Here is a 14,288-nt window from a genome sequence, read left to right on the forward strand (position 1 = left end):
CCCCCCAGAATAGAGATGCTAGGGTGCCATCGGCATGACAATACATTACTATGGTATCACTACAAGGATTATACTGTGAGAGAAATGGAAAGTTTGGTAAAGAGAGGTATACTTTTATAAGTCTATTTTTCAAACATAGTGACATACGGTTCCTTATGCACTCGTCACACTATCTGTAGCCTGAGCTGATGAAGAATCATGCATCGCCGCCAAACCAGCAGCAGTCAGTGTACTAGCTTTGGCCTGCTTTAGTATTTCCAATATGGTCTGTGTCGTGTTCTTAATGCCAAATACTGTGCACCTTTTCATGTGGTGGAACAATATTGTCTTATTTTTAAAAGAAATAATTTCTTAATGTATTATAATACCCCGGTGCATGCCATGTGGCTTTGTTCTTTAGATCGTATGATGTGTGTTCATTTATAGTGCATTATTGAAATGAAATAAAATAAATTCCCAGACATTAATGGAACTCCAGAACCTCTGCTTCGGGAAAATGTGTGAATCGCTAAGTTTGATATATCTCTCACACACACACACAAATCATCACATCAAAAACAAGTGGTGTGCTTCTTCAACCTTTATTTACTCATGCTTTCTTTCCAGCACCATTTCATACAGTTACTCCTGGGAGCTGCCCTGAAAAACTATACTGAGAAGCAATTTAACCACTTAAACCCTATATCATTTGTTGTATGTCCCCCAGGGGTCTACTATAATAGGCCCCCCTCCTATTTTCCCGTACATCAAATATCTTCGCCGAAAATAGCCGATCTACAAGCTCACACAGCGGTGCGTCGTTTAGTGAGCTTGTGAATGGCCTCTTTTCACAGAATAAGGGTGCTAGGGTTCATGTGGTTAAACATCTTGCTCAAGGGCGCCTTGATGGAGGTTTTTGAGGAGTAGGGGCGTTATTTGTTTGCCTTCCCAACCAGATTTTCCAAGCTAGTTTTTAACGATTCAAATCTACAAGCAAACCCGCTCCTCTAACCTCTAGATGGCCCCACACATTTGTACTTAACCCATTAAGACCGGGAACGCATCCGTGTGTCATCTTTAGATTTCTTTGGGCTATTCAAAAATAGCAGATCTACAAGCTCATAGCACGGCACCGAGTGCCGCGCTATGAGCTTGTAGATCAGCTATTTTTGAAAAAATGTGAAAATTTGTGGCAAAATCTTGGATTATGTATTTTTTTAGAGCGAACATTTGTAAAATATTTAGTTCCAGGCACCCCCAGAAGCAAAGATTTGAGTTACAAATGTCCGCCAAAAAAAGTGAAAAAATATCTAATATTTGCACAACTTTTCAAAAATAGCAGATCTACAAGCTCATAGCACGGCACTCTGTGCCGTGCTATGAGCTTGTATATTTGCTATTTTTTGAATAGCCCAACGAAATCTAAAAATGACACAAGATCCGTTCCCGGTCTTAAAGAGTTAACATGAAAGAGCTTGAGTGTGTCAGAACATGCCTCTGTGTGTGTGTGTGTGTGTGTGTGTGTGTGTGTGTGTGTGTGTGTGTGTGTGTGTGTGTGTGTGTGTGTGTGTGTGTGTGTGTGTGTGTGTGTGTGTGTGTGTGTGTGTGTGTGTGTGTGTGTGTGTGTGTGTGTGTGTGTGTGCATCTCTCCAGCCTTAAGGCAGAGAGGTAAAAATAAGGCCACAGTGCAGCTGGAATCTGGTCATATTCTTTCCACTGCAGTCTATACGAGGCAGATGGATAGACAAGACAACTGACCTATATATATAAAAAGAAAAAAAACATGAAGTTTGTATTGACAATCCTGACTCTGATCCAGGAAAGACATACTGGCCTCCTCGTTACCAGATCATTTCTTAACACAGCTGGCCTTGTCAAACACACATATACACATTTTCTTGAACAGCAGTTTACATCGCCAAGCAAAACACAGTAGAGGCACTTTTTTTTTTCTTCCAAAGAACAATAAATAATGCATTCATCAACATGCCTCGGAGCAAAAATAAATACGCAGAAATAAAATATACAGTGCAAAAGCTTCCAAGTTTAAAATCATATACAGTGCAAAGACTTCTACGTTTTGCTAATCAACAGGACCTCTAGTTTGGTAAACGAGACAAGATCAATCATGTCAAATATGAGATTCTATTTGCTGAAGCTCATGCAGATTTTACTATGCCAGGTATAAAGTTCAATATACATTAAAAATAATCGTTGTTAGTTACAGTTCCCCGCTGGCCCTCAGCTCACCCAACAGCTGCTCATTGGTAGCCACCAACGACCTAAAACGTGTACACAAAAACAGTTTGAACACACACATATATTTTTCTGTCATCAAATTTGCCTTCATGTGATGCCAATTCCCTTTCCTTATTCGCACTAGGGCTTTACATCACTGGCGAAAAGGATAGAGGAACAGCTCTCTTTGATGTGCAGCATCAGTACACAGGACATGTGGACTATCTTTATAATAAGTCACGTGACACTCTTATCCACAACACCAAATAATATGGCAACAAATTGTATTTAATAATGGGCGAGCTGGTGAGCGTTCAACATCTTTCTGTAGATGTATCCAGAACACCAATAGTATGATGATATTACATTTCATTTAATAATAATGGGTGAGGATTCAGCGTCTTTCTGAGATCAGTTACAGTAGATCAGTTACAGTTACATACTGTATAACATCTCTAATGACTACTGTGTTGACTGCACCCATCCCTGTCTGGTAGCACCCTCTTACCTGTGACTTTCTTGCAGCATATGGGCCAGGTCCTTGACCTTCTCAGCCTCATGGACCTTCTGTTTCAGCCCCTCAATCTCCCTCCTCAGCTCATCCACCTCTGTCTGCGCCTCTACGGAACACAGTGGGACATTGAATCACAAGGCACGAAATGTTAGTACGGTACTTGGGAAAATAAATATCCCTCTCACTCACCCTTTATCTGAGTAACAGGAGAGGTTTTCATCATAGACTTTAGATACTGCTGCTCCAGTTTGATGAGCTGCTTCTGAAGATTCACATTCTCCTCCAACACAATCTTCAGCTGCTCGTTCAATTTAGCCTGGATTGAGTTACAAACTGAAATTAATACATTCGTTTTGACACAATTCTCCCCCCCCCCAACCCATTCTGTACCGTACCAAATGAAATGAGCCGTTTTGAGTGGTTTCGTTTTTGTTAGTTTTGCTAATAGGTTTTCCTCACCGCTGAGCTCTGGGAGTCTTCCAGCTGGACAGAGAGATCGCGGACTTCGATTTTTTGCTCTTCCGGTCGTACTTCCGCTTGACGCTTCAGTCCCTCCACTTCCCCTTTCAACGTCCTGATCTCATCCTCTCGACTGGAGATATCATCCTCCATCATGGAGAGGATCTGCACTGCCTTGGCTAGAGAGAGAGAGAGAATTAAATAGTTATGGATTGTTGGGCTTTCATAATTAAGTCCATGAAAAGAAAATGGTTTAAATGATAATTTAAAAGATGTTACTGTTTTTGCTACCAACACTTCCTCAAGCAGGTAATTTCAAAGTCCAGTGCAAAATAAATCCTTTATTTTATACTTCTGCCCTTCTTCTAACCTCCTGTTTTCGCTCTACACTACATATCTTTGTAGAAAATAGCCAATCTAAAAGCTCACATCGCGTCGACGTGCTGTGAACTTGTAGATTGGCTATTTTTGCTGAATATTCACCCCAGAACAGAGAGACATGGGCTCAAGTGGTTAAATGAACAGCCATTTATCAGTGTCATGCATCGCTAAGATACATAAACCTGGCTCCTCGCACTCACACAGAAAGTCGCTGTTACGGTGAAGTGACCTTTCTCCTTTCCAGTGCTTGTCCACAAGGTTGAGTAGCATCTCCAGTGGCTTCCTGTAACTGCCCTGTTAAACCCATTCAAAAAGCAGACAATAACAAACATTAAGCAGTCAATCTAATAGTATTAGTTAACAGTCAAATATGGGTTTTTAAGTACGTGAATTAAGTAAGTTGAATAATTAAATGAGAGTACAGTGAGCAGTAGGTTGATGCTTTCCGTTTTTCCTTACCCTCTTTTGGTGATGAGTTTTTTGTGGTAAGCCAGTGCCCCCTGCTGTTGTACTGGAGTAGGACAGTCTTGGAGGATGCAGGATGGGGTTGGAGGGGTCAGAGATGGTCACCCCAGGACTTCTGGGACTTGGAGGCCGTAAGTTCGTTAACGGAGTATCGTGCTGGTGTCCTTGCTCTTTGACTATATAAGACAAGGATACATTCAACAGAACATACAGCAGTGATGTCCAGTGACAAACCACAGTGCCTGCAACACTCCCAAAATACACCTTTTAGGGGCACGGCCAAACAAAACGTCAAGGAAAACAGAAAGAGGTCAGCACTAAATAATGTCCTTTATGATATTTATTGCTCTGAAAGGGAAATAACCTTAATAAAAACAAGATTATTGTGTGCTGGCCTCTTTTTGTGTCCAGACTCCAGGGACATGCCATGGAGGTGACAGTGTGTTTAGGTTGTCAATCATCACGCCACCAGATAATTTCACTGATAAGTTCCACCTCGTCTGGATGAAGGTGTGGTAGTTAGTAAATTCACCTGGCTGTTTGGTTTGAAAGCTTTAAGTACTAATAGATTTCACTAGGATTGTGTGTGTATGGGACATAAGGTAATATCACTCACCATCATGTAAATTGTCACTGTCGGGTGGAAACCTTGTCCAAAACGTTGATCAATAACAAAAATAAATGTTTTCCAATACATCCAAAGGTGTTATGAGATTTAGCCACAAGCTTTACATTGGTTAACCACATGAACCCTGACATCCCTATTTTTGGCAAAAGAACACAAAACTAACGCAAACTATTTGCAAGCTCAAAGCTTAAAATATTTGTAAAACCCACAGACATAAGGCGACCAATAGCATTGACTTATGGGAGGAAGAAAAAAATAAACATGGAGAAGATATTTCAGCCGACAGTGACAATATCAAGTAAAACTCATAATACCTATGTATTAAAGATGTGCATTATGCTCAATGACAGATATAGTGTAGTATAAAGGCCTTGACACACTGAAAGCGTCTGTGACGTAAGTGCGTTGCGTTGCTCCAACTCATTTCAGATGCTCTGTGCCACACGTCGACTCTCCAAAATAGAACCTAGCTCTGAGAGGCACTTAAATAGGTTTCGACGTGTCCATTTGACAATGGCTGCATTTGATAACGTCCGCGTCTTGTCACTTGCAGTATGTCAAGGGCTTTATAGTACACAGTACTCACCAGGATTGGGTGTGAAATGTCCCTTAGCTGGACGTTTGCCGGGGTCCTTATGGTGGTGCCTTCCAGAGTCTGGCCTCCGCTTCTCCACTTGGGGGTTAAAGGTCACCCTCGGACCCTCGACCCCTTTTAATGCGGTAGAATTCTTTTTATGAGATGACACTTTCGTCTGTGGCACTTTGGACTGCGTATAGCCTGGTCAACACAGTGAGGGACACAGACAAATGTTTTAAGTGGCCTTTGAGTCTAGGGGTGCAATAGTTAATGAAACTAATCGATGATTAAAAAATAAGGTTGAAGAGTTTATAATAAACTTTTTAAGTAGCCGACCTACAAGCTCACAACATTTATTTTTACACGATACTGTTGTGTAACAAAGTATAAAATGATGTTCTATATTCGTTGATATAAATGATAAAGAATACATTAATATATATATATTGAAAATAATTGACAGTTGCTTGCCGTCCTATTTGAGTCAAATTGAGAACTGAAAGCACTAGCGCATGAGAAAAAATAAATGTGTTGTTGGCTCTATCTAGTGGTGGGTTTTGGGTACTGTCTGCTCTGAGGAACTGAAGGATTTTGTCCAAATTGGGCCACCACAGAATAAATACAACTATTGGTATCACTTGATGATTTTCTAAAGTATCAATAAGTATTGGTCAGTTTATATCTGTGCGTCTGCAACTCTCACATCAATCTCTATCAACATTTCTCTTTGACTACAGGCATCTGCTAGAAGCCACGATACAAACTTACCATAGTTTTTCTGCGTAGACCTGAGGATGGATTTGACTGGTTCCTATGAAAACAGAGAAATAGCTCAGTAAGCTCACCCACCCACACAGCATTAGCAGTACAATCTGTGCAACACAGAATACATAGAGCATAAAAATCACCTGTTTTTGAGAAGAAGAACAGCTCTCCGACTCCGAAACATTTTTCGATTCAGTCTCTTCAGTTTCTGGGACTGAAAACAATGCATAAACCACAATAAAACCCAGATAACGGGAGGACATTTTTTTTACTAGAAAGTCTTCATTTGGACAATAAAATTATACCTTGTTGTAGACGACTACTTTTAGCACCAAAGTTCAACACAATATCGTCACTGTTATCCGTGAAGGAGAGCTTCTTTGTTAAGCGGTCCACTGAGGCCAACCTCGGGTCACTGCTCCTGAAAACCCACAAGCAATAAGATGCTTGAAGATTTCAGTTGACTCATCAAATAGTAATACCTATACATACATATTATCCACATCAATCATACACATTTAACCACATGAACCCTACCATTCCCTATTCTTTATTTAAAACTTTGTTTATTGTTTTTTTGCACATTAATAATGTAACAGTTTAATTGGTTCATAGAACATGCCATAGAGCCAGGGAAAACATACGTATACAGCACCGTTTCCCAAACAGTGGGTCGGGACCCATATGTGGCTCGTGGACCAATTTTTATGGGTCATGAGTAAATACCCCTTTATTTTTTGGTTTCCTAAATTTTGTTTTTAATTATTATTTAAAAGAATTTCATACGTTAAAAAAAAAACAACTTTTAATTAGAAGGAAAAATAATATTTTAAGAAGTAGTGAAAAATATCTACAAGCTCACAACACGTTAAGGATAAGGATAATTCCTTTTAACAGGTCGTTCATGAAAGTCCTTGCGGTCTTGTTTACAATGAGAACCTGTGAGCAATTGGGGTTAAGAGTCTTGCTCAGGGACGTTGCATTGCGACGTGTTGTGAGCTTGTAGATCGGCTATTTTCACTAGTTTGGGTCCCGGGGAGACATAAAATTTCTCTTTTGGGTCTCGAGCTAAAACGTTTGGGAACCACTGGTATATAGAGTTTAAGGGATTGTAGAATAAAAACTTAAACACAGGGAATATCTAATTCTTACATTTATTACATTATTAAGGCGTGGCACAGTAGACCACAGAAGTACCGCCGCTATTTTTACCCTCACGTGTCAATGGGGCTCTGGAAGGGCTGAAACCTTGCCCAAATTTGGAGTCATATGTCAATTGTTGTTTTGATTCCTTTGTTGGGAGTTTCTTTTAGCTACTGGTGTAGTACATGCAAAAAAAAGTATTATGTACAGCAGTGGTTTTCAAACTTTTTGTGGCCCACCAGAGGGCAAGCCAAAATGTCACGGCACACCTGTATTCTTATCCGTGCAAAATAGCCTCTATGACACAAGTTATCACTCTTTGTAAACATTTATTTGTATTTACTAATGCCAAATAAAAAACCTAGACGTTGCCCCTGTATTGGGAATGAGTGTGCACATAGTGCTAATATTTAATATAGTTGTATAAACAGTATTGCAATAATAATAATAATATGTGCCTGCTCCCAATCCCAAGGCATACCTGGATTTGTCTCTCATCACACCAGTGCAGGGGTCATCACCATGCTGGCTTAGTTGTGGTGGACATTTTTGTCAACATTTTTTTTTTTGCCACAGACGTACAAAATGAGTGGACAATAATATTACCAGAAACACATAAAGAGCTAGCCCTGAATGACCATAACAGGTCTGTAACTCTGAGTGTGTACAAATGGAACCAAATGAACCAGTAAGGGTCCATTTGTACACTCTCAGAGTTAAGGGGGTCCCTGCAAATAAAACATTTGAGAACCACTAGTGGACTCCTAATGTGCCATAGTGACAATGAGACAATGCTCGACCACTTGCTCCATGGAAAACCTCGAGACCTAACATTCAGTAATTGGGTCTTATGATCAAAATAAGAACATCATAGTGGTGTGTAAAACAGAAAATCTAAACTTTACCAGGGACAAGGAAAGGACAAGTCTTTGCCACGGACACATTCATATGCCCGTGTACGGACATATTGATGACCCCTGCACCAGTGTGTCCTTGCTTGGCACATTATTTGGGAACCACTGACGTTACGTACAATGTTTAATGATCTGTACCTGTGATCAGGTGCCTGGCTTACAAGTTGGCTCTTCTGATGAGGTAGAAGGTCAGAGGAGAACTGCATGATGGCAGCTTTGCGCTCTGTGTCTCTAACTGGGCAATCGTCTGGAAAAAACACAGAACACGTTTCAAAACAGAACATGCTACACACTGTCTGTCTGTCCATTCATGTTGTACATTTATTGAGAATGATAGAGAAAGCTGTGAAGCTGTGAGACAGTGTAGGTAGTGCAGTGTTTCTCAACCTGTGAGGTTTTTTTTGGGGGGGGGGGGGTCCCCAGATGACAGTGAAATGTAAATTTAAGGACTCTGAAGACCTTTGTAATACCTAAAAAAAATAAGAAAGAAAAAAAAAAAAAAAAAAAAGACCATTACTGCATCAAAAGTAATCAACTATACTATAAAAACTGGTCAAACATTGGCCAAATTGTGAAATAAAATAGCCCATCTAGAAGCTCACAACGCCATTGTGTGAGCTTGTAGATCTGCTATTTTATCTATATCAATATTTATGTATGGAACCGAGTCAAACGAAATTGATTGCTTATTGGGGTGGGGGGTCCCCAGTTTAAATATGATTATTTTGGGGGGGTCACGGCCTGAAAAGGTTGAGAACCACTGAGGCAGTGCAAACATGAGAAAAGCCGACACCGAAATTTGTGGTTCTGTACCACAACACGATCACCAGGCACCGCAAAGGAGACATAATGTTGACGTTAGGATTTGGTCTAAGACGTGACTAAATAAGGAATAAAGATCTAACTAAAGCCTTTACCATAATGAAAATATTGAACGTGGGTCACGCTCACCTAGTTTGCGAAGGTTGGGCATGGCATGCACCAGGTACAGGCGGTAGTGAGGGTCGTTTTTAGTCAGAGGGTTAAGTCTGAGGTCCAGTTCCCTCAATGCTGGGAGCTTACAGAGCCCTTTGACCTCCTTGACAGACGTTATGCAGTTATAATACAGGTTAAGTCTCTCCAGCATCTTCAAGTGAAGCAACCCCTGAGGAGAAACACAGGAAACAAAGTGTCATTTATTTTAATATATATCTTTTGTAGCATCATTAGATCTGTCCACAGGTCTTGGGAGAGCTAGAGCTTACCTCAACAGAAGTAAGCCCATTGCAGGACAGGTCCACACTCTTCAGACGTACAAAGTTTCTCAGTGCCGTTCCGAGATGTCTGATCTTCTCCTCGTATGTCCCTGGAAGGCTGAGCGACCTGACATCTCCTGTTAACAACAACACCAATGTTATAATAATGTAAACCAGTGGGTTCGCAAACATTTTCATTGTCGAGGACGCCCAAATTGATTATGTATCCTTTATCCTTTTTATCCTATGTATGTGGCAACACTGAAAAGATTTTGTGCGAGGAGGAGACCCCCAAAGGTGAAGATTTGTCAACATTTCTTTCTGAAATAGCTGATCTACAAGCTTGCAAGCTTGTAGATCAGATATATTCGAATAGCCAAAAAAATCTAATTGGGCATTAGCATTGGATCAAGCCTATCATATTTTATCATTTAAAAAATATATATTCAATAAATATATATATCAATAACTATTTTGCTGATTTTGATATTTGCATATTATGCAAAAATCTAAATCGAAAAAAATACATACTATGTATGATAGTCTTGATCCAAGGCTAATTGGGTATGAGTGTTTTAACCTCTTCCACATTTTGCTGGGGACCCCCCCTGGAACCACACCAAGGCGGACCCCTGTCCTGTTGTGCTCTCCGGGGAGGGACCCCACTTTGAGAAGCACTGATGATTGCACAGCATATTGTCATCACGATCATAAAGATAAAGCGCATTATTAGGATCTCAGTCTGCTCTGATGCAGGCATTAATATGATCGACAGATTAACGTTAGCCATTAGCCTTATTAGCCTGTGTTACACAATTCTGGCCCGTCTTTGGTGCTGGGCGACGTTACGTTCTAGACTCTGGCCTCTTGTGCAGTTTGCATGCATGTTGCACGATGAAAGAAAGCAGCGTCTTACCAAGATGTGGAAGTTTTAGCTGTAATCTCTCCCGTATCCATGCCTCTGTTATGGTTGTCAAGCGCTCAGCCGCCATTACTTTTCGAACTCCGGAGCCAGTGTTGCCATGTTTTGAGAAAGAAATAGGCAACAAGGTCTAGGAAAACAAGCCCAAGAGGCAACTATAGGCCACATGAGCGCTTTAAAGTAAACGGTCTGATTGAAAATAGCCGATCTACAAGCTCACAGCGCGTTGCGATGCGACGCGCTGTGAGCTTGTAGATCTGATATTTTCAAAAACTAAAATGTGGAATATTTGGAATATTTTTTGACACATTCAATTTCTAACAACATAAATGCTCCCTTGCACAAAATAGCATGACAATATTTGAGAACCACTGGTTTGAATAATACTTAAACATTTTGGAAGCAAGCCTAAATAAGCAAGTACACTTGTCTTTAACCAGCCCAAAAAACCGCAACCACCAATTTTTACAAGCAACTTTACAGAAAAAGAAGCCCAAAGTCGCTTATAATAAGCCGACATGGCAACACTGACTCCGGAGCATGCGTGATGACCATATCCGTGTTTCTCTCTGTCACGTGACAAAACAAAGTCATGCAGCAGCAGCAGCAGCAGCAGCAGTGGTGTTGATGTTTATCAGCGATATATATTATCACACTGATGTTTATGTTTCACTGGGTTGTGTACAGTTTGATGCCACGCCTGCTGTTGTTGGACTCAATCAATATTCATTATCAACGGCTGTTGGCTCCGTATATTAACAGAACTGTGGTAAAGTGAGTGTGTGATCAAATGGCATCCTGTACATTAACAGACTGGATCACAGTGTGTTCCAATGCCATTCTGTGTGCCACTGCTCTGCACTCATCATACCATCTCTTTAAGGTAGGCTAAGGCTTATAAACAGCACTGAAAAACGCGGATTGTCCGGGATTTATTTTAACAAATAAAACGTTGTTTTCACAAGTCTGATGGTAGAGTATGTGTTTAGAATATAATATAACTATCTGCTGCAGTGGTTGAAGGTGGTCAGGTCCCCCTGTACTCTTCCATTGAGAAATTATGACCCTGTACGCAGTGGTGGAAAGTAACTACATGATGTACTCAAGCACTGTACTTTTTGAGTTACTTTTATGCTGGAGTACTTCCAATTTTCAATACTTTTACTTCTACTCCACTACATCTCAGAGGCAAATATTATACTTAATACTCCACTACAGTTATTTGAAAACTTTAGTTACTAGTTAGTTACTTTGTAGATTATTATTACAAAACATACATTACCCACTTCCGGCCCTATATACATTTCGGCCATTTGAAAATTGTGAGCTTGTGGATCTGCTATTTTCAAAAGATTTGTATACATTTGAAAACTTGTGAAATAGGACATTCTGCATTTTGATGCCAATACGTTTGTACTTATACTCAAGTACATTTTGAATTCCGGACTTTTAGAGTATTTCTTTTAGAGTATTTCTACATTGCAGTATTGATACTTTTACTTAAGTAAAACACTGCCTGAACCTCATAAGCCCTAGCCTCCATCAACAGCCCATTCACGAAACAGAAAAGTCCTTTATTGACAGAAAGTTGCTCATAACATGACAACCGTGGATTTGTTTGGAAACAAGGACTTGACAGAGACAAAGAGGATAACACAAGCTTTCCATACAAGCTGCAATGTTTGTGAGTTTATTTGTTGTTTAATACAATCAGATAGGACTTTTCTGCTTCATGAATGGGCTGTCAATGGAGGATATAGCAACTTAGTTGCAGGTGGCATCTAAGTTGCTTGCGGGTAATAAGCCCAATATCTCCCCTGGCCCTCTAGAATGAGACTTAGATGTTTGGTTTAAAGTACTCATTGGCTAGCCTGGTATCCAGCCTGCTTCGCTACGTTCGGCGGACTTTTTTTTCTCTCTTCGCTTCTGAGAAGCGAAGAGAGAAAAAAAAGTCCGCCGAACGTAGCGAAGCAGGCTGGATACCAGGCTACTCATTGGCAGCCAAGACCCGGGTTTGATTCCAGGTGTTAAACAAAAAAATCTGACTTGGGGGCCAAATTGCCGCACTATTATTTTTGGGATGCTGGTTTTTACTGAATCTAGCCTGCCATTGCTTTTTGGTGATATTACAGCAGTGGTAAGGGTTCCAAATGGACTCTCACAGGTCTGTAATTCTGAGAGTCTATGAGTTTTGAAATTAAAAACGTTTGAGAATCACTGTATTACATGCTTTTATGTTTCTCTCTCTCTCTCTCATCTCTCATCTCTCTCTCTCTCTCATTGCAGGACCACAGAGCTCCCTCGGTAGGTATATTTCTGCTTGGACTGTCTGCTGGCCTCAGTCTCCTGCCTGCCTCCGCCCCTTACCTGAGCTCAGTCCAGTCTGACATGGAGTGGGCCAGTGAGGTTCTGGCCTCACCTTTGCTCTCCTTCGGCTTCCTGTGGCTCAGCGAAGACCACAACACGGCACACCTCCTCCTGATTGGCTCCTGCCTCTTCCTGGGACTGTGCGATTGGCTGTCGTCCGACGCGCTGACACTGATGACCCGTTGCCTGGCGCTGTCGTCCGTGTCCTGCTCCCTGACGGTGTGTCTGTTCGCCGGTAACGCTTTGGGGGCCCTCGGCGGCGTGGCCCTCAGTCTGTCCTCGTTGGTGGCCCCCAGGGCCGGAGCCAAAGCCCTGGGTTCACTCATTTCTCCAGCCGCCACCGAAGGACTGCTCAAATGTCTGCTGAAAGGCTGCATGTCAGTGGGATGCTGGGCCTCCACACAGGCCCTTCACAAGCTTCTGCTGGAAGTAACAGCATGGGACTGAGTATATCCAGCATAGAGCATACTAAAGCTTTTTAACTACTTTCAACCTGGTGTCCCTATTTTGAGCATGTCATTATACCGTAGGCGCAAACTTTCAAAAACATCAAAACGTCACGAAAATAGCCGATCTACAAGCTCAGTTACAGCTTTTAGATGGGTTATTTTCACCGGGCAACCCCAGCGTCTGACAAAGTATAAAATAGAGCTAGCCTGTTGCACAGCGCTGGATTGAAACAGGTACTTTACCCCTGCGCCACCCTAGCACCAGGAGGTGATGTTTTTATTTATTTCACATGGTGTTTTTGGTGTGATTATTAGTCATTAACAGTAATTTATCTATGCACTGTGTTTAACTACTGACAGAGTTGGTAAGCCACACACATTTCAGGGCTTTGTTAAAGCAGTTGTAACCAATGTGTTGATGTCATATTCTAACTTAAGAGGTGAGTCTCTCGATGGAAAACAAGCCATACATTGAACAAAGCAGATTATTATTACAAGGACTCCCTACAAAATGCAAATCTCTGCAAACATGAAGTGCGGTATATTGGTTGGTTGGATTTCCTTCATTGGAACACAGTTCCAATGAAGGTCAACAGGTGCGTGCATGCATCTAACGTTCTGGTAAGATACAGGGTTCTTTGATAAAGAGGGCTTGGCCAGCGACGCGAAAGTAAACAACCACTGGTGGACTTACTGGGACCAGCGTCCTAAAGGACCACATGCCTATTAGGTCCAAATAGAATCCTGGTACCAGTGCTAGTACAGTATGCGTGGTCAGCGGACTTCTACGTTGTTGTCAAGGAAATATTAAATTGTTTCCTTGACATTGTCTTGACCACTATTGTCACCAAGGACCATTTCACGACTTAAAATCTAGGTCTAAATTAGCCCCTAATTAGTCAGCTACAATGGAAAGCAGCAGTATATTCCACTTCACTGAAAAATCCAGAGTGTTACTATAAGTAAATATGTAAATACAAAATAAAAATAACACTCTGGATTTTGCAGCGTTGTAAGACTTTCTTGAATTGATGCAGTAACTTGCACTACTCTGTTTTCTATGTTGCTTATTGTATTGAATGAATGAATGAATAATATTTTAAGTCGAGATGAAATTGCATTTCGAGAGCATCTAACTTCTGCATCGTGGCATATTTATGAGTGAAACAGGACAGTCAGGCACGATATAACATTAGAAGGATTTCTATTTGAATGTTGTAGGAATTACAATTGATGATTGGTTAATGGTAAT

At 41.0% G+C, this 14,288-nt stretch overlaps 2 protein-coding genes across 3 annotated transcripts; one reads left to right on the top strand and one right to left on the bottom strand.

Moving 5' to 3' along the window:
• Nucleotides 1-1,445: 1,445 nt before the first annotated feature.
• cep72 (centrosomal protein 72) lies at nucleotides 1,446-10,296 on the bottom strand. 2 transcript variants are annotated; one of them, XM_080427755.1, is made up of 14 exons: nucleotides 10,215-10,296; nucleotides 9,308-9,435; nucleotides 9,015-9,207; nucleotides 8,202-8,310; nucleotides 6,312-6,427; nucleotides 6,150-6,214; nucleotides 6,010-6,052; nucleotides 5,251-5,442; nucleotides 4,031-4,212; nucleotides 3,772-3,865; nucleotides 3,191-3,369; nucleotides 2,921-3,047; nucleotides 2,726-2,837; nucleotides 1,446-2,261 (listed from the first exon to the last, which is right to left on the bottom strand). In XM_080427755.1, the coding sequence occupies exons 1-14, from the start codon at nucleotides 10,288-10,290 to the stop codon at nucleotides 2,201-2,203; spliced, it is 1,677 nt and encodes a 558-aa protein (XP_080283881.1). In that variant the 5' UTR covers nucleotides 10,291-10,296; the 3' UTR covers nucleotides 1,446-2,200. The 2 variants fall into 2 exon arrangements, with proteins under 2 accessions (XP_080283881.1, XP_080283880.1); XM_080427754.1 differs by having other exon boundaries at nucleotides 6,150-6,220.
• A 590-nt stretch (nucleotides 10,297-10,886) lies between these two features.
• On the top strand, nucleotides 10,887-13,962 carry LOC308083889 (transmembrane protein 276-like). Its single transcript, XM_080426305.1, has 2 exons — nucleotides 10,887-11,103; nucleotides 12,507-13,962. Exons 1-2 carry the CDS (start codon nucleotides 11,011-11,013, stop codon nucleotides 13,032-13,034), a joined length of 621 nt encoding a protein of 206 aa, XP_080282431.1. The 5' UTR covers nucleotides 10,887-11,010; the 3' UTR covers nucleotides 13,035-13,962.
• Nucleotides 13,963-14,288: the final 326 nt, after the last annotated feature.

The sequence above is a fragment of the Gymnoscopelus braueri genome (genome assembly GCF_963280865.1).
Source record: "Gymnoscopelus braueri genome assembly, chromosome: 4".
NCBI classification, from domain to species: Eukaryota; Metazoa; Chordata; class Actinopteri; order Myctophiformes; family Myctophidae; genus Gymnoscopelus; species Gymnoscopelus braueri.